Source organism: Dromiciops gliroides, chromosome 6, assembly GCF_019393635.1.
Source record: "Dromiciops gliroides isolate mDroGli1 chromosome 6, mDroGli1.pri, whole genome shotgun sequence".
Classification (NCBI taxonomy): Eukaryota; Metazoa; Chordata; class Mammalia; order Microbiotheria; family Microbiotheriidae; genus Dromiciops; species Dromiciops gliroides.
In genome coordinates, this window is record NC_057866.1 from 262,489,859 (window position 1) to 262,512,207 (window position 22,349).

A 22,349-nucleotide genomic window follows, 5' to 3' on the forward strand; every position below is an offset into this window, starting at 1 on the left:
TTCATATAGACAAGCATATACATATATGTATATTATACATAATATATACACATATTTATGTATATGTGCTTATATATATATTTACAGAAACTATATGTTTCTCCATATACATCAATTTATATAGCAATATATAGTCTCTGCCTCAGTTTTCTCATCTGGTAAATATATGCATACATATTTATAAGTATATACTTGACATATGGCAGGTACTTAATACATGTTTGTTGAATGACCAATCAATGGAATCCCATATTTAAGTTTGGAAAATAAACCTGTTTTGATCATGTCTGAGGGTCTAAGGGATAATGAAAATAATCAAACTAAAAAAAATAATGGTCACAACCTACCTTTCCAGTCTTGTTTCCCACAACTCCTCTCCAAAACCTTTTTGATTCCATCAAACGGTCTTATTCACTGTCATATATATAATGTGTGTGTGTGTGCGCATGTATGTGTATGCATATATAAGCACATGTGTATATATATATATGTATATGTATATATATATATAGAGAGAGAGATCTTCCACTTTGCACATCTCCACCCCTTTGCCAATACATACCATGTTCCCCTGACTCTGACTTCCTTCCCCTTAACTCTATTTACCTACCAAACTCTACTCCTCTAAAAAAGGCTTCTTTCAAACATAGCTTCCTTTAGAAAGCCTCCCTGACCCCTTCAGCTGACAGTTCTTTCTCCTTGATGTGAAATCCTATAATAGGACCCTGCCATTCACCTGGGCCTTCTAATTTACCATTTTATTGTACTAATTTCCTGTATTAAAGGCAGATAGGAGGCACCATGGATAGAGTGCCAGGTCTCGAGTCAGGAAGATCTGAGTTCAAATCTAGCCTTAGGCAACAGCTGTGTGACCCTGGGCAAGTCATTTAACTTCTGTTGGCCTCAGTTTCCCCATCTGTTAAATAGAGATCATAATTACACATATCATTCAAAGTTGCTATGAGAATAAAATGAGATGATATTTCTAAAGGGTTTTATAAACCTTAAAGTGCTATGTAAATACTAGCTATTACTATTAATAATAAATCTCTTTCTGTGTGCATATGTATATATCTCACTATAATTTCCAGATCTATGATTTCATTGGTATAGAAAATCCCTTATATAGAACCCTCCTCCAGTGATTGGCAGCTTGTCTGGCAGCCATCTTGGATAATGGCTAGAGTGTCTCCACTCAGAGGCTAATTCAATTCAGTTCAAATATTTATTAAGATCCCACTATTTGGGACATCTAGGTGGTACAGTGGATAGAGTACTAGCCCAGGATTCAGGAAGACCTGAGTTCAAATCCAGCCTCAGACACTTGACACTTAGTAGCTGTGTAACCCTGGGCAAATCACTTAACCTCAATTGCCTCACCAAAACCAAAAAGATCCCACTATGTGCCAGGCACTTTGCTGAGTGCTGTGTATTTTAGAGTCGAAACTTGATCTCAGGTCTTCCTGATTCCAGTGCCAGCCCTCCACCCACTAGACCACACTGTCCATGAAAACACAGTCCCAGCTGTGTTTTCCCTATTTGATTACAGAATTGTGAAGTACCTACTGTGTGAAAGCTATTGGAAATAAAAGTGTTGTAAACGAAATAAGTAAATAAATAAAACATGTAAATAAGAAAATGTAAATAAAACAGACCATGCTTTCAAGGTACTAAGTAATCTGACAGTGAGGAAAAGATGAGTACACATTATACAAGGAAAGCTGTTAAAAATGTAGAGAAGGGATTCGAGGAAAGGTTATGAGAAATTCGAGGAGGGATAGATCAGTTTCAGTTGAGGAAGGGTCAGGGCAGGCTTAATGGAAGAAGTGGCATCTTAGGTCTTGAAGGAAGTGAGGAACTGCAAAAAGCAACTGGTGGCACCAAATTGAAACTCATTACATGGATCAGATTTTATCTTTAGGATTTCTCAATAAAATCTCTCCCAAGCAGTTCTTGGAAACCTAAGCTTTCCCCTGAAACCTCAGAATTCAGCTGCTTTTGCTTTCACCCAGGGTTTGCCCTGAGGCCATTTGGATCTGCTTCATATTAGGATCTTTGAAGTAATGGGAAAAGGCTTTTACCTCATATGCAAGCACTCAGGTGAAAAATAAATTCAATTTAATGCAGACTTATTTGTGTAAGAAGCAAAAAACTCACAACTGAGCCCAGAGACAGTCTATACAATTCTCCTTCCTTCTCTAGGGAAGACTACCAAACTCAGGGGCCCAGATAGTTCTTTAGAGTTAAACTACTAATCTGGGTTGGAGGGTCTTTCCATGGGAAGACAACACTTGCAGTTCTTAGAATGAATCACCTACATAACCCCAAATTGTGAGAACCACTTCCCTCAAGTCTCACAACTTGGAGGCAGGAGAAAGGGGTATTCATTCTAACAGTCTTCACCTAGAAGAAGTAGAAGTCCACTATAGACATGGGGCCAGAATAGGAATAAAAATACTGAAAATTGAGCTGGAGAAGGAAATGGCAAATCATTCTAGTGTCTTTGTCAGGAAAACGCCAAATGGTGTCATGAAGAGTCAGACACAACTGAAATGATTGAATAACAACAACAAATCTTACAACTGAACAATAAAATCAGGAATAAATGGATGGATGGATGGATGGATGGATGGATGGATGGATGGATGGATGGATGGATGGATGGATGAATAGATACATAGATGGATGGATGGATGGATAGATGGATGGACAGATAGATAAATAAATGGATAGATAGAAACATCATATATATATAGATATATAGATTTTAAAATTTTTATTTCACAGGGAATAGGGAGTCACTGATGATTTTTAGTATAATGACAGGTTAGAACTATGCTCCAAAAATCACTAAACTGTGAATAGTCTTTGATACAATGATACCATTAATATACCTAAACCATAAGGATAAAGAAGGACCCATATGTATAAAAACATTCATAGAAGATTTTTTGAGGTAGCAAAGAACTGAAAATCAAAAGAGAATCTTTCAATGGAGGAATGGCTAGACAAAGTATGGCATAGTAATGTCCTGGAATACTGTGGTATGGCAAGAAATAAAGAAATCATTTCCAAGAAACTTGGGAAGATGTGTATGAACTTGTGCAGAATCAAGTAAAGAAAAAAGAAGAGAATAATTTATATTGTAACATTAATATTGTAAAAATGAATTATTTTGAAAGACTTCAGAAATCAGACCAATGCAATCATTAACCATTTGTATTCCAGAAGACTTCTGATAAAGTATGTCCCTCCTGACAGAGAGGTGATGGATTCAAGATGAAGAATGGGACATACAGTTTTGGACACAGTCAATCTTGGAATTTGCTTGACTCTTTTTAATTCTTATACGGATTTTGTTTAACTTTTTTCTCTTTTTTTTTTCAAGGGAAGAACATGCTCTTGAAATAGGAGTAGTTTAAAAGATATAACTTTATTTTGAAAACAGTCACCCTGGACAGACGGCTTGGAGCAAATTAGACCAGAGGGTAGAAGAGCACTCAGAGGGCCATTACAAAAGTTCAGGTGAGGAGTAATAAAGACATACATTTGTGTGTTTATAGTGACAGGAGAAACAAGACCCCGGATATGAGAAATATTGCCAAGGTAGAATCAATAAGATAAGACGAGGCAACTGATTAGATACAGAAGAGAGAAAGACCTAAGACATCTAAAAGAGGGAAGGGTCAAAGGTGACTCTAAGGTTGTGAATCTGGGAGGGCAAAAGGATGACAGTGACAGAAAAGTAAATTTTAAAAATAGAAAATTTAGGGAAAGGGGCTTTTGGGGGGTAAAGTTGATGAAAGTTTGGGACACTTGAGTAAGGTTTACTGGTACAATATCTTGGTGGAGCAGGTGGTTGAAAATACAGTCCTAGTATTCTAGCAAAAGGGTGGAGGTGGAAATATGATTCAGGAGTTATCTGATAAAGAGTGATAACATAAAGCATGAGAGTAGATGAGATCACCAGGGAGGGAATGGAAAGAAAGAGACGGTCAAGGTCACCCATGCTTAAGGGAGTTGGAAACAGATGAGGAAACAGCATAAGAAACAGACTTTGAAAGTGCTGAAAAGTGAAGAAAGATAGAGTGGGTCAAAAATGTCAAACATGTACCTCTCCAGGTCTACGAGGACAAGGCCTGAATAAAATGATATCAGATACTTCAGTTGTTTGTTGGGGATGGGAATGGGACTGTAGAGAACCAAGAAACACATGGGTCATAAGGAAACACTGAATGAGGAAAAAGAAACAGATGAAGGGGATATATTTTTGGTGTGGGGACACATGAATATAGTTTTAGACAGAGCGAAAGGAGTTGGTAAAGTGGGAAAGATATCAGAGAAAGGATATACCCTTTATGGACTGAGGTCATGGAAGAGATGGGAAGATAAAGGGTTGAGGGTACAAGATAGGGGTCAAGCCTAGTGAGGGTTAAGCCTTTCTTTGAATCTGGAGGAATGGAAGGGAAGACAAGTGAGGACATCGAGAGGTTTAGGGGAATAGAAGAAGGCATTTGGGGAAGCCCCTAACAATCAGCCACAATCTTCTCAGTGAAGAGAGAGGGGGAGGCCACTCCTGAGAGTCAGGGAAGAAAATGGGAAGAAAAGAAATTGAGGAGATAAGAATACCTGTGGTGGGGGGAAACATAAAGTGATTGCTCTGCTGTAGTGAAGACCCAGGAGAGGTCAGAACACAGAGACTTTTTATGAATTCTGCCTGTATGAGTTGGTGATAAGGGAAGGGTGGCAGGAGTAACCCTGAGCTGAGGGTTAGTAGGGCAGAGAGAATATGTATCAAAAGAAAAAAAAGCCAAAATCATGGGGAGTTATCAAAATTAGGGACACTGTAACTTCCAATCAGGCCTATCTGTCCTCTTTCGTGTCTCCTTCCATCCCTTGCTCAATATTTCAAGAATTGTGTCATCTACACTCTGCTTAACTTTTAAATCTAATTAAAATGAAAGATTTCTTCTTTCTCTCTCTTTTGAGAAGACAGGTGGCCTGGATTCTCATCTTGATTCTGGAAGATTCCATTCATCTCAGGCAAGGCACTTAACCCTCTGTAGGCCCACGTTTCCTTATCAGTAAAATGAGGTTATTGCATTAGATCAAATCTCTGAGGTCCTCTCCAGTTCTAAGGGAGATAAAATATTTAGTAAGTTCTTACTATTTCCTAAGTACTAAGGATATGGATTCAGGGAAATATGACAGTCCTTATCCTCAAAGAACTTATAGTCTCCTGAGGGAAGATAACACATAAACCCTTAAAGAGAATCCAGACAGCAAGAGGGTCATGGCTTGGGTGTAGATGTACAGAGCAAAAGTCAAGCTAGGGGGGCAGCTAGGTGGCACAGTGGATAGAGCACTGGCCCTGGAGTCAGGAGTACCTGAGTTCAAATCCGGCCTCAGACACTTAACACTTACTAGCTGTGTGACCCTGGGCAAGTCACTTAACCCCAATTGCCTCACTAAAAAGAAAAAAAAAAAGTCAAGCTACGGATGAAGTGAACATAGTTGGATTCCCTCAAGAAATAGTGTTGCAGGCTAGCACCCACCAAGCAGGAGAATGAGCTTCAGAGAGCAGTTCCACCAAGGTGGGAAGGATCAAGTAACAGTGTCCACCTTTCTGCTCCTCACACAAGACACTCTATCTCCTGACTCCATGAATTCTCACTGGCTATCACTCATCCCTGGAATTTGCTTCTTCCTCATCTGAATCAGTCAGTCAATAAATAGGTATTAAGCACCTACTATGTACCAAGCAGCTAGATGGCCCAGTGGATAGAGCACTGGGCCTGGAGTCAGGAAAACTCATCTTTGTGAGTTCAAATCTGGCCTCAGACACTTACCAGCTATGTGACCCTGGGCAAGTCACTCAGCCCTGTTTGTCTCAGTTTCCTCCTCTGTAAAATGAGCTGGAAAAGGAAATGGTAAATCACCCTAGTATCTCTGCTAAGAAAACCCCAAATGGAGTCATGGAGAGTTGGATGTGACTCAACAACAAACAACCAAATGTACTAGAAACTGTGCTAAGCATGGGCAGATACAAAGAAACACAAAAGATAGTCCTTGTCTATGCAAATACAGACAAATAATCCACATACAAGATAAAGAGGAGATACTCAACAGAGAGAAGGAACAAAAATTAAGAAATATTGTCTCACAAAAAAAATTAAAGAAAGAAAGGAAGGAAGGAAGGAAGGTTAGGAAGGAAGGAAGGAAGGAAGGAAGGAAGGAAGGAAGGAAGGAAGGAAGGAAGGAAGGAAGGAAGGAAGGAAGGAAGGAAGGAAGGAAGGAAGGAAGGGAGGGAGGAAGGGAGGGAGGAAGGAAGGGAGGAAGGAAGGAAGGAAGGAAGGAAGGAAGGAAGGAAGGAAGGAAGGAAGGAAGGAAGGAAGGAAGGAAGGAAGGAAGGAAGGAAGGAAGGGAGGGAGGGAGGGAGGAAGATTGTCCCTGTCTTCTAGTATGCCCAGTTTCCTTCAAGTCTCAAACAAAATCCCAACTTCTGTCTAAAGCCTTTCTGGATCTCCCTTAATGCAAATGTCTTTCCACTGTTGCTGATCTCCCACTTATTGTGTGTGTATATATGCAACAATAATGACAATAATAATCAATAACATCTATATAATGCTTACTACATAAGTACTTTACAATTATTATCTCCTCTGATGCTCACAACAATCCCTGGGAGGTAGGTGCTATTATTATCCCTATTTGACAGATGAGGAACCTGAGGCAAACAGGGGTTAAGTGACTTGCTCAGGGTCACACAGCTAGTAAGTGTCAAGTGTCTGAGCCCAGATTAGAACTCAGGTCCTCCTGAATCCAGGGCCAGTGCTTTATCCACTATGGTACCATCTAGCTGCCCCACTCAAAGTTGTTCTTAAAACAATATTGCTGTTCTTGTGCAAAACGTTCTCTTGGTTCTGCTCATTTTGCTCTTCATCACTTCATGCAAGCCCTTCCATGGTTTTTGAAGATCACTGAGCTCATCATTTCTCATACTTGACTGGTTTCTATAGTTTGGTCATTTCCCTCCTCCTACCTCCTGCCTCAGCTGTACACAAAGAAGGAAGTCAAAGAAAGCTGAAAGTCAAGGGAAGGGGCAGAAAAAAGGGGAGGAAGAGAATGGCAGCATTCAAATGAAGGCGTCCTTCAGAGGGGCATTGTGGGTCTTCATTACATAATGTCTCCATAGTGTTTTGGACTCCTAAGAGATGGGCACCGTGTCAGTTTAAGATATTCTCAGTGCGGTTACCATGAAGACCGGGGAGCTGGTGCTGCGGTAATAGGTCATGTTTTGTGTCGAAAGGACATAATGGGGAGCCTGGGACAGAGTTGTCTGCTGCCCCGAAGCCTTTCTCCCTAAAACAAAAGCCTCCTTCCAGTGTGAGGCCATCTATGCAAAGCAGTGTTTTTTCAAGTCTTGGTTTGGGTCCCCTTTTGCTCCTTGGTTACAAGCCATGGGAAAGAACATCTTCCGACAGAGTCATTGGTCCTTCCTGACCACAGAGAGGGCTCTGCTGTCATCGTCCCCCCAAGGATTCTATTCAAAATAGAATTGTGCCTGCAAAGGAGAGACAGCCTCACCACACTCAACCATTCAGCATCAGACCTGCTTCCATAGGAAAAGTTTCTAGGGTCATCATTCACAGGATGAGCAAGCCAAGGGGAAGGAGATCTCAGGAAAACATTGCCCAAGTCAATATTTACTCCAGTTGAAAAAAAAAAAAACTCAAGAGGTAAAAGAAAGTCCTCTCAGACTAAACCCTATTTTGTTTGTGGTGATATCAGGAGTACTTTGAGGTGAGTGACACGGGCACACCCCAAACACAGCAATGGTGGTATCCGATAGCAAAACCATTTGTCACTCACCATAAGAGTAGAAGAAGGCATCAATAAATCCATGGGGGTGAAGGTCGGAACATCAGTAACTGACATGTTAGCTGCAAGGCAAGAGAGAGATTGGAAGCCATAAACAACAGAATAACCAATAGAAATCACAATTTAATGTGGAGAAAAAATCTGAGACAGTGGGTTTTTTAAAATTTGTAATTAGGTTTCTCTAATTGCAAAAAAAAGGCGGGGAGAGGCCATTTACAATCCAATTAAGTTTTATTAAATTTATTTTCTTAAGAAGATCAGTTTTTGAACATCTTTTGCTGCTATGTTCTTCTATGATAATTTTTTTTTCAAAAGAAAGAATGGTACTAATTTAAGTAAGAAGGTAGAGTCAACATTTCATTGTTTTGAGGGGTTCAAATAAAATGTAAACATTCTCTTTCAGTCTTTTTCTTTCCCTCCCTCTTTCCCTCTCTTTTCTTTCTCTTTTCTATCTGTCTGTCTGTCTCTTTGTCTCTGTCTCTGCCTCTATGTCCATCTGTCTGCCTGTCTGTCTATCTCTCTCTCTCTCTCTCTCACAGACACACACACACACACACATACACACACACACACACACACAGAACCTAGAACCTAGAAGACAATAACTGATGACTCTAAGCATAATGATGAAATCCACGAATTGCCCAGGACCTCAGAGGCCATGTAGTCTCATCTATAGCTAAACAACAATCCTCTCTGCCACAGAACTCACAAGTGGTTATCCAACCTCTGTTCATGGATGTCTAATGAGGGGTAACCAGTCACCTCCTGAGGCAGTCCTGAATTGTTAAGAAGCTTTTTCCTGATTCTAGGCCCAGCAACAACACCCATGGCTTATAATTATACCCTCAGGGGCCATTATAACAACTCTCTTCTCCTCACCTCCTTCCTCCCCCCCACCTTCTATATGCACACAGTCCTTCAAATGCTCTTGACAACAGTAAGCCTATCCTTCCTGAGTCTGATCTTCACTTCCTTCAGCAGATTCTCATATGCTAGGATCCCAAGGACTTCCTGGTGGTCCTTCATTGGACATTGTTCCACTTGGTCTTCCTACAATGTGGCAGCCAGAATTGAATGCAATAGAGATACGGTCTGACTAGGGCAGAGAATAGCAGAATTATCACCTCCCAAGTCCAGACCCTATGCTTCTCAATGTCACCTAAGATCATACTAGCATTTGTGGCTGCTATACCATACTTTTATTTTTTTTTAAGTGAGGCAATTGGGGTTAAGTGACTTGCCCAGGGTCACACAGCTAGTAAGTGTTAAGTGTCTGAGGCCAGATTTGAACTCAGGTACTTCTGACTCCAGGGCCGGTGCTCTATCCACTGCGCCACCTAGCTGCCCCTATACCATACTTTTGATGTAAAAATAAATTTCCTCTCTTTCCACGGGTCTCAATTTCTTCATCTATGAAATAGGGATAAAACTACTTTGTACTACGTATCTCACAGGAACACAGATAAAGATCTGGCAGATGATTTAGTCCAACCCACTCATTCTCACAAATGAGGATACTGAGGCCCAGAGATGTGAAGTGACTGTCCCATAGCAGCAGAGCTGGGATTTGAACTTGGGTCCTCTGATTTGCTGCTCCACCACTACTGTGTGAGGAAGGGGATGTGTAAACCCTAAGGTGCTGGGTAATTGGGAGTAGGGATCATAAATCTACATATTTCCCTGATGATCCCACAATTCGGTTGCCATTTTGATTATAATGTCCTGTCCATCACGATTCTTCATTTTCTAATTTAGGGGTCCAAATTTTTCCAGCTTTCTCTTTCATGTGGTTGGATAAAACAGTAAAACTAACAACAAAAACTAGCATTGATGGAGTTAAGTTTGCAAAGGACTTCATATATATCATCTCATTTAATCACTCTGAAGTCAGAAGCCTTGGGTTCAAATTCTACCTCAGACACTAACTTAAAAAAAATATATATATATACATATATATGTGTATACATATATATACACATATATATGTGTGTATGTATGTATATATACACATATATGTATGTATGTATATATACACATATATGTATATACACACACATATATATGTATGTATGTATATATATACACATATATATTTGTATGTATGTATGTGTATGTGTGTGTGTATATATATATATATATATATATATATCTGTGCTGAAGTTTCCTTATCCATAAAATGATGGGTTGGACTTGGTGACCTTAAAGGTTCCTTCCAGCTCTAAATTTATGATCCTTAAAAAGCACTCTGGGGGCAGCTAGGTGGTACAGTGGATAAAGCACTGGCCCTGGATTCAGGAGGACCTGAGTTGAAATCTGGCCTCAGACAATTGACACTTGCTAGCTGTGTGACTCTGGGCAAATCACTTAACCCTCATTGCCCAGCAAAAAAAAATAATAATAATTAATCAATTAATTGTTTTTTTAAAGGCTCTCTGTGGGGGCAGCTTGGTGGCACAGTGGATAAAGCACTGGCCCTGGATTCAGAAGGACCTCAGTTCAAATCTGAGCTCAGACACTTGACACTTACTAGCTGTGTGACTCTGGGCAAGTCACTTAACCCTCATTGCCCAGTTTAAAAACAAAAATCTCTCTGGAACAAATGAAAACATGGGGAATTCCAGAAACCTTCATTCTGTCCTCCCCTTTTCCTAACACAGTTCTTTTAAGCCAGAGAACCAACAGGATCTATCTGCTCTGGGAGGTGGGAGATTTTGGATTCCACTCTCCTTGGGAACTCTTTGTTCCTCATGCTTAATTCCAGGGAGTTTTCATAGGATCTTTGCATGGGTCACCCTTTTTACTTTCTGCCCTTTCCATGTATTATTCCAGTTGGATTTAAGGACATCAGTGGGAACAGAAGACATCAAGAAGAGGGAAATATACTTATGAGCTCCTGACCTTTATCTTTCTCCATTTCTTAGACTGGATTTGATTTCTATTTACAAAAGGACGCAGGAAAACAGAAGAGAGTCAAATAAATATGTCTGTGAAGACTAGGAAAGAGAGGATGCCATCTGTGGTTCAGGGCTGGTCTGTAGAACAGTGCACATTCCTTACATCAGAGGTGTCAGTAACAAGGTCCTTCTCATAGATTCTCACAGGCTGGAATCAGTAATCAATGGAGATCTGTCCAACATCCTAAGAGATGGATGGTTGGTCACCAGAGGGTAAGAGGTATAAACAAGCAACAGCTGGCTGCAGAAGGCAGGATTCCCAGCTTGAAACATAATTGTCACTCAATTCTTGACCTAGCTCCTTATGCCTAAAGAGATGTAACACTCCTTGTCTAGAGGAGAAGATAGTCCTGTGGTAATAAAATTCTAATTTCTCACCCCATTTTTTCCATTCAGTAAATATTTGCTAGATGAGTAGTAAAATGGAGAAAATAATCATTTGGAATCCATTTATCTACTCAATAGTAGCATCACACGGGGGTTAATATTTGTGTTGCATATTGCTATAGAGAGGCAGCACGAGCTCATAAAGAAAGATCTGACCTCAAAGTGAGGAATATCTGGGTTCACATCCTGCCTCTGACACATACTGTCTATGTGAGCTAGGGCAAATCTCACAGTGATCTAAGCAGGTGGTTCCGGTACATTGAGGCTGTCTACACTCCCAAGTACAGACAGAAACAGGTTAAAATGAAATTGGAAAATATTTAACAAAATAAATTTTAAAAGGCAATAGAGGGGCAGCTAGGTGGCACAGTGGATAGAGCACTGGCCCTGGAGTCAGGAGTATCTGAGTTCAAATCCGGCCTCAGACACTTAACACTTACTAGCTGTGTGACCCTGGGCAAGTCACTTAACCCCAATTGCCTCACTTAAAAAAAAAAAAAAGGTCAATAGAATATAGATATGTTAATGTGTGGTTTTCTAAGTGAAGATGCCCCTGACAGGGATCCTAATGTATCCTTCCATGGCCCCCCCATTTCTATTTGGGATCGACAACACTGCCCTAGAGAACTCTGTAAGGCTGAAATGCAGGGGGGGACAGCTAGGTGGCGCAGTGGATAGAGCACCTGCCCTGGATTCAGGAGGACCTGAGTTCAAATCCAGCCTCAGGCACTTGGCACTTACTAGCTGTGTGACCCTGGTCAAGTGACTTAACCCTCATTGCCCTGCAAAAAAAAAAAAAAAAAAAAGACTGAAGTGCAGAGAAGGAGTCAAGTTGTACAGGTCAGGGGAGCACCTCATCTGAAAGTTTTCTATATTAATAAAATCACAAGCTTAGTCCCTATTCTTATACCAATAAAATAACCCAGGCAGTGGGGAATGGGATCAGTTGTCAGTAAAATAGCATGAAATGCCCAAAAAACATCTGAAACAGATAAACAAAAATAGACACTTTTCTTGTTGTTGTTGAATCATTAAAGTCATGTCTGACTCTTCATGATCCCATTTTTTTTTGGGGGGGGCAATGAGGGTTAAGTGACTTGCCCAGAGGCACACAGCTAGTAAGTGTCAATTGTCTGAGGTCACATTTGAACTCAGGTCCTGCTAAATCCAGTGCCGGTGCTCTATCCACTGCATCATCTAGCTGCCCCCATTTGGAGTTTTCTTGGCAGAAATTCTGGAGTGATTTGCCATTTCCTTCTCCAGCTCATTTTACAGATGAGGAAAGTGAGGCAAGTGGGGTTAAGTGACTTGCCCAGGGTCACAGAGCTACTAAGTGATGCCAAATGTGAACCTAGGTCTTCCTGACTCCATCCACTGTAGCACCCAACTGCCCCTGATTTTTATTCTTAATTTTACCATAACTGGTGATGTGGAGTACCACAAAGCCTGGCTTAACCCTGAATCTTAGAGAATTGCCAAGGGCATGGAGAGCTTCCACACTCCCTATACTAACGTCCTTAAACAGACATCTGCTCCCCAAATGACACACATTTACTTCTTCTCTTTTTGGAGAAAGCCATTTCTTCTCTTCTTTCCTAAAAACCTTCTATTCACCATCACTGAATCCTGGGGATGTAGAATTATATTATTTCAGAAATCTACCATTCTATGTGTGCATGAGGCTACACTACAGAGAGGGAGAATGTCACCCATCGATGAGGGATGAGGCTTTATATAAACATCTTATACCAAGAAAGTGTTTGGTGATGTGGGGGAGGAGCCCCCATTTCCATGCCTGTAAAGTTATCTCCCAGTGTGCAGGATGGTGAGCACCATCTGTGAACTTACCCGTTCACTATTACATACTTCCCTGGTGCTGAAAAACACACCATTCGCCAATTTAAATATTATGGACTGATTGATTGAATTAACTCAGAGGGTGGATTGTGATGAGAAACCAGACTTTTGTTGTTTTTTAGAATGTTCTGGCTGTAATTACAACTGTGTTAGCCTCCCAAGGTAATGTTTCAGTGTCCTATCAAGAAATATTAAGGTTTTCAAGCCAGCTCTATAGGGGTAAGTGAGCTAAGGGAATCATTAACCTTTTGAGGTATTCATGAAAATGGCCAAAGTTCATTTGCTGGGTTGTTTTCTGTTCTACAAATGACTTTGCTCTCCACAATACCAATGGACCGATCTTGCCAATTGAGATAGACAGAAGAGAGGAGATCAAAAGTCCAAAAGAGAGACCTTTCCCATCAGTTCCCTCCTCCACTGGAGTTCAGAGAATCAGCACTTAAAGGTAGGCCATGATGCTGCTAAACAGCCACATCTTGGAAAGGAAGAGATGATGCAAAATCATTAATTCAATCCCTTAAGCACCATCCTGGTGCACATTCTCTTGCACAGCACTACACGTGGGCAAGGACCTTTCAAAGCTTGGTCAGAGCTTCTGACTTCCACGGAAGGAGGAAGCCAGGTACAATTTAGGCCAAAGAAGAAGCTGAAACCAGATTAAGTTAGCACCTGTAATTCTCTCTCAATATCATATTCTCAGATAAAGAAAGATCAGATACTTCTCAGAAGTAAAGGACAAATGTGAAGGTTTGGGTTTGTTTTTAGATTTATTTCAGACACTACAGTTGTTACTTTAGCTAGGTGTGTAGTGCAGGGCTGCTTAAAAATTGTTTCATCACCTCACTCCTGGGCTATCACAATATCCTGCTAATTGATTTCCCTACACCAAGTCTCTTCCCACTCCATTCCAACCTCCACTCAGCTGTCGAAATGATCTTCCTAAAGCATAGGCGTGACCATCATATCCCCTACTCAATAAACTTCAGTGGTTCTCTGTTGCCTCTAGGATCAAACAGAAAGTCCTCTGGCTTTCAAAGTCATTTATAAACTCTCCTCCCCTGACCCAAAACACATACACACACACACACACACACACACACACACACACACACACACACACCCACACACCCCTTTCCAGTTTTCTTCTACTTTACATTCCCCTCCTTCATGTGTACTCTGACATCCAGTGACATTGGCTTCCTTGCTGTACCTCAAGCAAATGCCTCTCTTGGCTTCAGGCATTTTCATTGGCTGGGCCTCCATGCCTGAAATTCTCTCCATCCTCATCTTGGCCTCTTGGCTTCTCTGACTTCCTTCAAATTTCAATTAAAATTTTACCTTCTACAAGAAGTGTTTCCCAACCCCCTTAATGCCAGTGCCTTCCCTCTATCAGTTGTCATTTATCTGGTATGTAGCTTGTTTGCACATATCTGTTTGCATGTTGTCTCTTTTATTAGACCAGTGAGCTCCTTGAGAAAAGAGGCTGACTTTTCTTTCTCTTTGTGTCTTCAGAGCTTAGCACACAGTAGGTGCTTACTGATTGGCCAACCCTCTCAGCCTTCAGCTACAGGCCCTCGATTTAACAAAATATCTGGATGAATCTTAGTGATTAGTGCCTGAGCTGGTATTTAGAAATTTCAGAAGCATAATTTCTGGAGGGAGAAGCGGGAACACGCTATACTTTCCTGGGAATCAACTTACTCATCAAGGCCTTTTGGCACTGTCCCCAGCACCAGAATCAGAGCAGATACAATATGTGAGGAGCACCTGCTCACCTGAGACTGGAGGCACACAGGCACAAGAGAATTGAGTGATGTAGTCCACTTTGAAGTGGTTGTTGATAGGATAGTAATCGGCCAGCTTGATCATCTTCTTGAATGCATCATAGATGAAAATGAAGCTGATCAGAGAGGAGAAGCCCTCCTCAGTGAAGCGGGTAAAGTACTGGACCAAGAAGCTGGCGTCCGTGGCCACCAAGATGAGACACAGGAAGGCAGACCACAGACCAATCCACAGACGGAACTCCAGGTAGTCAAAGCTATTGTCCCTGGAAGAGAGCAAGAAAGATTTCGACTCTGTCCCCTACACAGAAAGAAGAATTTGACCTTCAAACGCTAATGAGTTAATAACTAAATGTCAAAAATCAGCTACAAGTCGTAGAGAGGAAGCATACTCTGGGTTATGAGATTATGAGCTGAGAGTTGAGAGGGCCCTTTAAAAGACCAATGAATCCAACCTCACCATTGGAGACCAGTAGCTAGGTGGTCCAAGGAAGAACTGGGTTTAAACCCAGCCTCAGATACTTACTAGCTGTATGACCCTGTTTGCCTCAGTTTCCTCATCTGTAAAATGAGTTGGAGAAGAAAATGGCAAAGCACTCCAGTATCTTTGCCAAAAATCCCAAAGGGGGTCATGAAGAGTGGGACGTGGTTAATATAATTGAACAACAATAACAGCAACAAAAAGAATCCAACCCCATCATTTTACAGATAAGGAAACTAAGGCCATGAGAAATAAAGTAACTTGTCCAAGGTCATATTGCTAATAAAGTCAGATAGCTAATAAGTTGGATTTGAACCCAACTCTTCTCAACTACAAGTTCAATGTCCTATCCACTATCCTATAATCCCCAAAATGTCAAAATTCAGTAATTTAGTCAGCCTAGCCAAGACAATTGAGCTTCTCAAAGGAAATGATTCCAGAAATTTTAAGAGAAACACAGAAAAAGAAACTTGGAGAATCTGTCCTGGGGGACACTTAGACTCTCCTTGGAAAGAGTGTCTTCCCTTGTTGGCATAATTGTCCTTCTATCACAAATTGTTGCTGATTTGATATGGGGATCATGAACATGTTGTCACCTCTTTTCCTACATTGCTGAAGACACAGTCACCTATATCCAAGGATGCCATTATCTTAAAACACTTTCCATTTCCAACAAAGAACCAAGCTAGGAGATGTTAAGAAAAATGAGTCGAGTTAAACCATTTTGGTTATTTTCAACATATTTGGAGGTGATTTTGCAATTATTATTTTTCTTGCACATTCCTTAGGAACTCTTGGTGGGATGTTTTTGAGTGGGGGAGAGAGGAGGGAGAGGATTCTGGACCTGTTATTTCTTACATGTACAACACCCCTTTCACCAACGGAGCTCAGTCACTCGACCATCATTTATTAAATGATTAATATGTTCCAGACACTGTGCTGAACCTGGAATTAGAATAACTAGCTGTGTGACCCTGAGCAAGTCACTTAACCTCTGTTTGTCCCAGTTTCTTCATCTATAAAATTAGGATAACATCACCTACCGTGCAGGGTTGTTGTGAGAATCAAATAAAGGAGATACTTGTAAAGTGCCCAGTACAGGGTCTGTCACGTCACAGGCTCTATAAAAATGTTAGCTATCACCATCACCACCACCACCACCATCATTGTTGTCTTAGCAAGTTGCCTGGGGTGCTGGAAATTTAATTTTGTGCTGTGTTATCACAGCTGGCATGTCTCAGAGGCAAGACTTAAATCCATGTCCTTCTGATTCCAATGCCAATCCTCAGTCTCTGATACTATGTAGCCTCTTTTAGTGAGATAGAGATAGATTCTAGCCTTCTACATGAAAAAAAAATAGATAAATTAAGGACCTTCCTCAAAGTCCTCCAGCCTGAATTTTTAGTCTTTCCTAATATTGGATTTTTCATATGCTGGGGCAAGACTCAAACAGAAGGTTGCTAATGGTTAATCTCTAAAATTCCACATAAGGCAGGTAGAAATGGCTGAAAATCATAAACCAATAGATGAAAAGGGTATATCATGTCAGTTACGTAGTCTGCACCCCCTCCATTTGATGGATGAGTAGAATTAGACCAGAAGATAAATGATTTGCCAAAGGACATACAGTTAATCAATTACCAAGATTGGGTTGGAATCCAAGCCCCCCTTACTCCAGCTCTAGCTTTCCTACCTCTAAAGGCATACTTCCTGTGTTCTGGGTCTGATTTTGCTCCTGAGAAGATATCATTTAAATCCTTGCTTCACAGAATACAACATAATAACCAAATATACTTATTACGTAACGAATTTCCTACAGATCACTTAGAGACATTTATCCATCCATCTATCCATCATTCATTCAACAAACTTTCATTATTTTTTTTTTGGACCTGGTATCAGTATTAGGGAGTTCCCTCTCTCCATGATGATTGTGCCTTATCTGTACCTTCCAATCTTAGAGACTTGCCCTGGGCCCCCAAATTAATATGTGTGAAAGGTATGTCTTTGACTTTTTTCTTTCTTTTTTCTTTTCCTTTTTTTCTTTTTTTCTTTTTTTTGCGGGGCAATGAGGGTCAAGTGACTTGCCCAGAGTCACATCTCATAAATGTCAAGTGTCTGAGGCCAGATTTGAAATGTTTAAAGGTACTTTTTTAAAATTACACTTATCTTTGCTTCCCTAACAAGGCCTCTGTCCAACAATCTCAACTTTCCTTTCAATATTTTAGTTTACGAGAATTGTGACATGAACAAGATCCTTTTATTTGCATGAGGCTGAAATATCATCACTTGGGAAAAGGGGTAACAGGGAAGATTCTGATAATGAGATCTTGCAAAGGAAGAAGATACTTAGACTAACTTGGGTCTAGGTGCCTGTAGAAATAACTTATCTGGTCTTAGTCACTGAAACTAGTGGAGGACATCTGCAGGAATGATGTGCTTAAAAAGCAGAAAGAGAAGCAGCTGGGTGGTACAGTGGATAGAGCACCAGCCCTGGAGTCAGGAGGACCTGAGTTCAAATCTGGCCTCAGACACTTAACACTTACTAGCTGTGTGACCCTGGGCAAGTCACTTAACCCCAATTGCCTCACCAAAAAAAGAAAAAAAAAGATTAAAAAAAGCAGAAAGAGAAGGGAGAAAATAAGATTTGGGTCACTTCTTCAGCGATCAGCACAAGATTATCATCCAAAAAAAGGTTCGACCCTCCTACCACAGTATGGTTTATGAGAAATAGTTTGCTGTGTACATAATGTTGTTCTGTTGTTTAGGTTGTGTCTGACTCTCTGTGACCTCATTTGGGGTTTTCTTGGCAAAAATACTGGAGTGGTTTGGCATTTCCTTCTCCAACTCATTTTACAGATGAGGAAACTGAGGCAAACAGGGTGAAGTGACTTGTCCAGGGTCTCAGAGCTGGGAAGCATCTGAGGTTGGATTTAAACTCAGGTCTTCCTGACTCTAGACCTGGCGCTCTATCCACTGAACCACCAGCTGCCTCATGGTTGTAATACCACTAAGTAACTGTTTGGGTTCATGGAAAGACCATTGGCTTTGGAATTGCTACTTTCCCGTTTCTTCTTCTTGCTCTGTCTCTGCACTGCCTGAGGAGGCCATACTCTTTTCCCCCATTCTAAGCCAGTAGCGAGTTTCTGATCGGGATCATGGCTTCCAGGCAAGGGATCTTAGAAGTACAACCTCCTCCACCTACACACAAGGAAACTGAGGCTAGAGAGATGTGTTCAAGGTCAAACAGACTGCAAATCATAGGGCCAGAACTTGATACACTGTTTCTGTAGTAGTAGTAGTAGTGGTGGTGGTGGTGGTGGTGGTGGTAGTGGTGGTGGTCATGGTGGTGATGATGATGACAATAAAACATTTACATAGCCCTTTACAATTTGCAAAATGCTTTACAAATGTAATCTTTATGTTCACAACAACCCAGGGAGGTAGGTGCTCTTATCCCCATTTTATAGACAAGGAAACTGAGGCAAACAGGTGAAATGACCTGCCCAGGCTCATACAGGTAGTTAGGGTCTGAGCATGGATTTGAACTCAGATTTTCCTGACTGGAGATTTTAGGGGCCTACCTTTTTCTTTAAGCCTCAAGAGGCAGGCAAAAGTCTAAGAAGAAGACTGATAAAATTATTTTTACCATGGTTATAATATTTTAAGAACATATACTAGTAATAATAATAATAAAGTAGCTCAATCAAAATAAAGGCAGGCTGGTACATAACAGTCCTATATTGCTCAGTTTGGGATTTAAAGAAAAATCTTTGCAGATTTTCTCTTTGCCATTGCATTTCTAATCAAATCTAATTTCCAGACAAATCATGCAGCACTCTGTTTACTTTGCTAATTATGGGCTATTTGAAGGGGAAGGGAGACATGAATTTACTTAGCAAAAGGAAATAATTTCTATCTCAGAATTATCTAAAGGAAACCAGCAAGAAACATTTTCTCCAGATTAAGGTTCTGATCACCGGCTGCCCGTAAATCTTTGTGAAGAGGCCGCCCCTGTTCGTTCCTGTGGATGGTACAGACTGGCTTAATGTTCTCACAAAGGCTTTCTCCTCTCCTCTCTTCTCCTCTCCTTTCTCTCCTCTCCTCTCCTCTCCTCTCCTCTCCTCTCCTCTCCTCTCCTCTCCTCTCCTCTCCTCTCCTCTCCTCTCCTCTCCTCTCCTCTCCTCTCCTCTCCTCTCCTCTCCTCTCCTCTCCTCTCCTCTCCTCTCCTCTCCTCTCCTCTCCTCTCCTCTCCTCTCCTCTCCTCTCCTCTCCTCTCCTCTCCTCTTACACAGTGAGCTTTCTTAAACACAGAAAACTTTCTGACTCTTTGCTACAAACTGGTATGAGCGGAATGCTTTCCAGTGTCCGGGGAATTCAGATGAAGAAGGGTCAGAGGAAAACAAGAAACTTCAAAAACACTAGGAAAAAGCTGCGGCATCAGGTTGAAATGGTGAACATGAAAGTTCTTTGCTTCCCTCAAAACAGGCCTTCAGGGACTGGTTGTGAAATAATCATAACATAAGGATATCCAGTGATTATGTGATGTAGAAATAGAGGAACTCACCTGCTTTTCACATGGCATACTAGGAAAAGTACTACTTTCTTTGTAGAGTGACGACCCGGGTTCAAATTCAGCCTGATGCTTACTAGCTGTGGGTCCTAGTCTCCCTGGACACTGGCTTCTCCATCTTTATGTAAAATGAGGGGGTTAGGCATCTAGGTGGCACAGTGGATGAAGCACCAGCCCTGGATTCAGGAGATCCTGAGTTCAAATCCGGCCTCAGACACTTGACACTTACTAGCTGTGTGACCCTGGGCAAGTCACTTAACCCTCATTGACCCACTCAAAAAAAAAAAATGAGGGAGTTGGAGTCATTGACCTATGAGGTTTCTTTTAACTCTAGATCTAAGATCCTATGAATCAGCTTTGAAAGAGAGAACTATGGCTACTGTAATGTAATTTTTACATTAAAGAAATGGAAATTTATTGAGGCTAAGGGTCACATAGCTACCAAGCCTCAAAGGTGACCACCCACCTCTGCCCCATGCTCCTGCCCTTCCCTCCCCTTGCTTTGTGTGGCTTCCAGTGATGGATCGTGTGATTCTGGTACACACAATCTAAGTTAGCCAACAAAACAAAGGAGTAGGAATGAGGAACCCCACTTTGCATCAGTTTTCTCTTTTTAACCAGCCTGGTTATTTTCTAGTATTTCCTGCTGGCTATTAATGTTTATGCCTTTTATTCTTAGAACATATAAATTGGAGTCCCCTGTCACTCCTTATAAATCGGCAATCCCTGTTTATAAATACGACTCGCTCTGAAATGAACAGGCACTTTTCAACATGAAACAGAGAACATGGGAAGAAAATCCAGGCCTTCTTCTACCCTCTCCCCAATTAAGACTGTTGCTTTTGTGGGTGAAAAGCAGGATTGAAAAACTTTACTTTTCATCTTTGGGAACTACAAATGAAAGGCCTTTCTCTTAAACCTTCCTATTTGTTGTTCAGTCATGTCCAACTCTTCGTGGCCCCATTTTGGGGTTGGGTTTTTTTTTGGCAAAGATACTGGAATGATTTACCATTTCCTCCTCTAGATCATTTTATAGCTGAGGAAACTGAGGAAAACAGGGTTAAATGATTTGCCCAGGGTCTACTCCCTCAGCAATAATGAATAAACCACACCAATACAGTACTCATTTTCTATTACCTTCTCAGTGAAGTAGCTAATAAGAACCCAGAGCCTATTGCTAGGGTTTATACAAGTATTAAGGAGAAATTCCTAGAGGGAATTTGTAAATTCCTCTGTAGATCACATTCACTTACTTGATGAGGAGAAACTGGAGACTTAACTAAGGTGATAAAGCTAGCAAGTAGAAGAACAGGGGCTTGAACCCAGATCTGTTTATCCCAAGGCTTCTTCTCTTACTCTTCACTACCTGACACTATTTATATTCCCTACTGTAATCTGTGAAAAGACAACTCTTAGTAAGACTCTCATTCCATGGATAGTAAATGAGGGTCAAAAGAAGAGGGATTCTGCCCCTCCTCTGTCCAAAGTATTTAATTTAGGATTAAATATGTCCACTTGAGTCAATGATTGGTCTCATTTAGCACATATAGACTTGTTATGTCTTTGTGATCATATGAGTTTTTGAAGTTATTTTCATTTTCATTGGGGAGGGGGTAGTTATAGGCTTTGCTCTCATTTCTCCAGAATGGAACTGCTCCACCCTGGGAGAATTAAACCCTTTCAATTAAATGTGGATGGTAACAAATGGTGACACTCGGCCATACATACTTGCTGAAATTAAATAAGAGCCTCTCAAAGACGAGAACGGGTCCTGTGCTGCTCAGGATAGTGAGCGGTTGGCCAGCAAAAAGACAAAAGATGGCTCCAGAGACGGCAGTGCCCAGGAAGCTCTCCAACACACCCTGGTGTAGACAAAACACAGGAATTAAGGGTTGCATTTTTTCCTTGCCTTATGATATCAGCTAACAGGTTGTATGAGGAGCTTGTGTATCATTAATAACAAACCAAACAGGAACAAGATGGTTTCTCAATTAGTGTCAGTCCCAATTAATGCAACCAACGCTTCCCATCAAATGGTCACATTATTCAAGTGTGCACTGCATATTTCTCTTGGGATAGAAGCAGTGACCACAGTTTACATAATTGTAACTTTGGATTAGGTTCATTTGAATACAAGGATTTGAAGTTCTTATTAATTGAGATCCAGCTGCATTTTAAATTAGATGCGAGTATTAATGGGGTCATTAAAATTTAACTGCAGTAGATAGAGCACCAGCCCTGGAGTCAGGAGGACCTGAGTTCAAATCCGGCCTCAGACACTTAACACTTACTAGCTGTGTGACCCTGGGCAAGTCACTTAACCCCAATTGCCTCACCACCAACAACAACAAAAATTAACTGAAGCCTGTCATCAAGAGAAACAGAGAATAACAGACTTTAGAAATCATTTAGCCCAAGCTCCAAATTTTACA

The 22,349-nt window shown here is 41.0% G+C and overlaps 1 protein-coding gene across 6 annotated transcripts in view; it reads right to left on the reverse strand.

The window, feature by feature from the left end:
- Positions 1-22,349, reverse strand: part of SLC4A4 (solute carrier family 4 member 4) — a 432,216-nt gene that overhangs the window by 70,514 nt on the left and 339,353 nt on the right. For all 6 annotated transcript variants that reach the window (XM_043971103.1, XM_043971104.1, XM_043971100.1 and 3 more), the window contains 3 exons: positions 21,646-21,779; positions 14,858-15,129; positions 7,873-7,943 (listed from right to left, as the gene is read on the reverse strand). In XM_043971103.1, the coding sequence (XP_043827038.1) occupies positions 7,873-7,943; positions 14,858-15,129; positions 21,646-21,779 (477 nt within the window). The remainder of the gene's footprint in view (positions 1-7,872; positions 7,944-14,857; positions 15,130-21,645; positions 21,780-22,349) is intronic.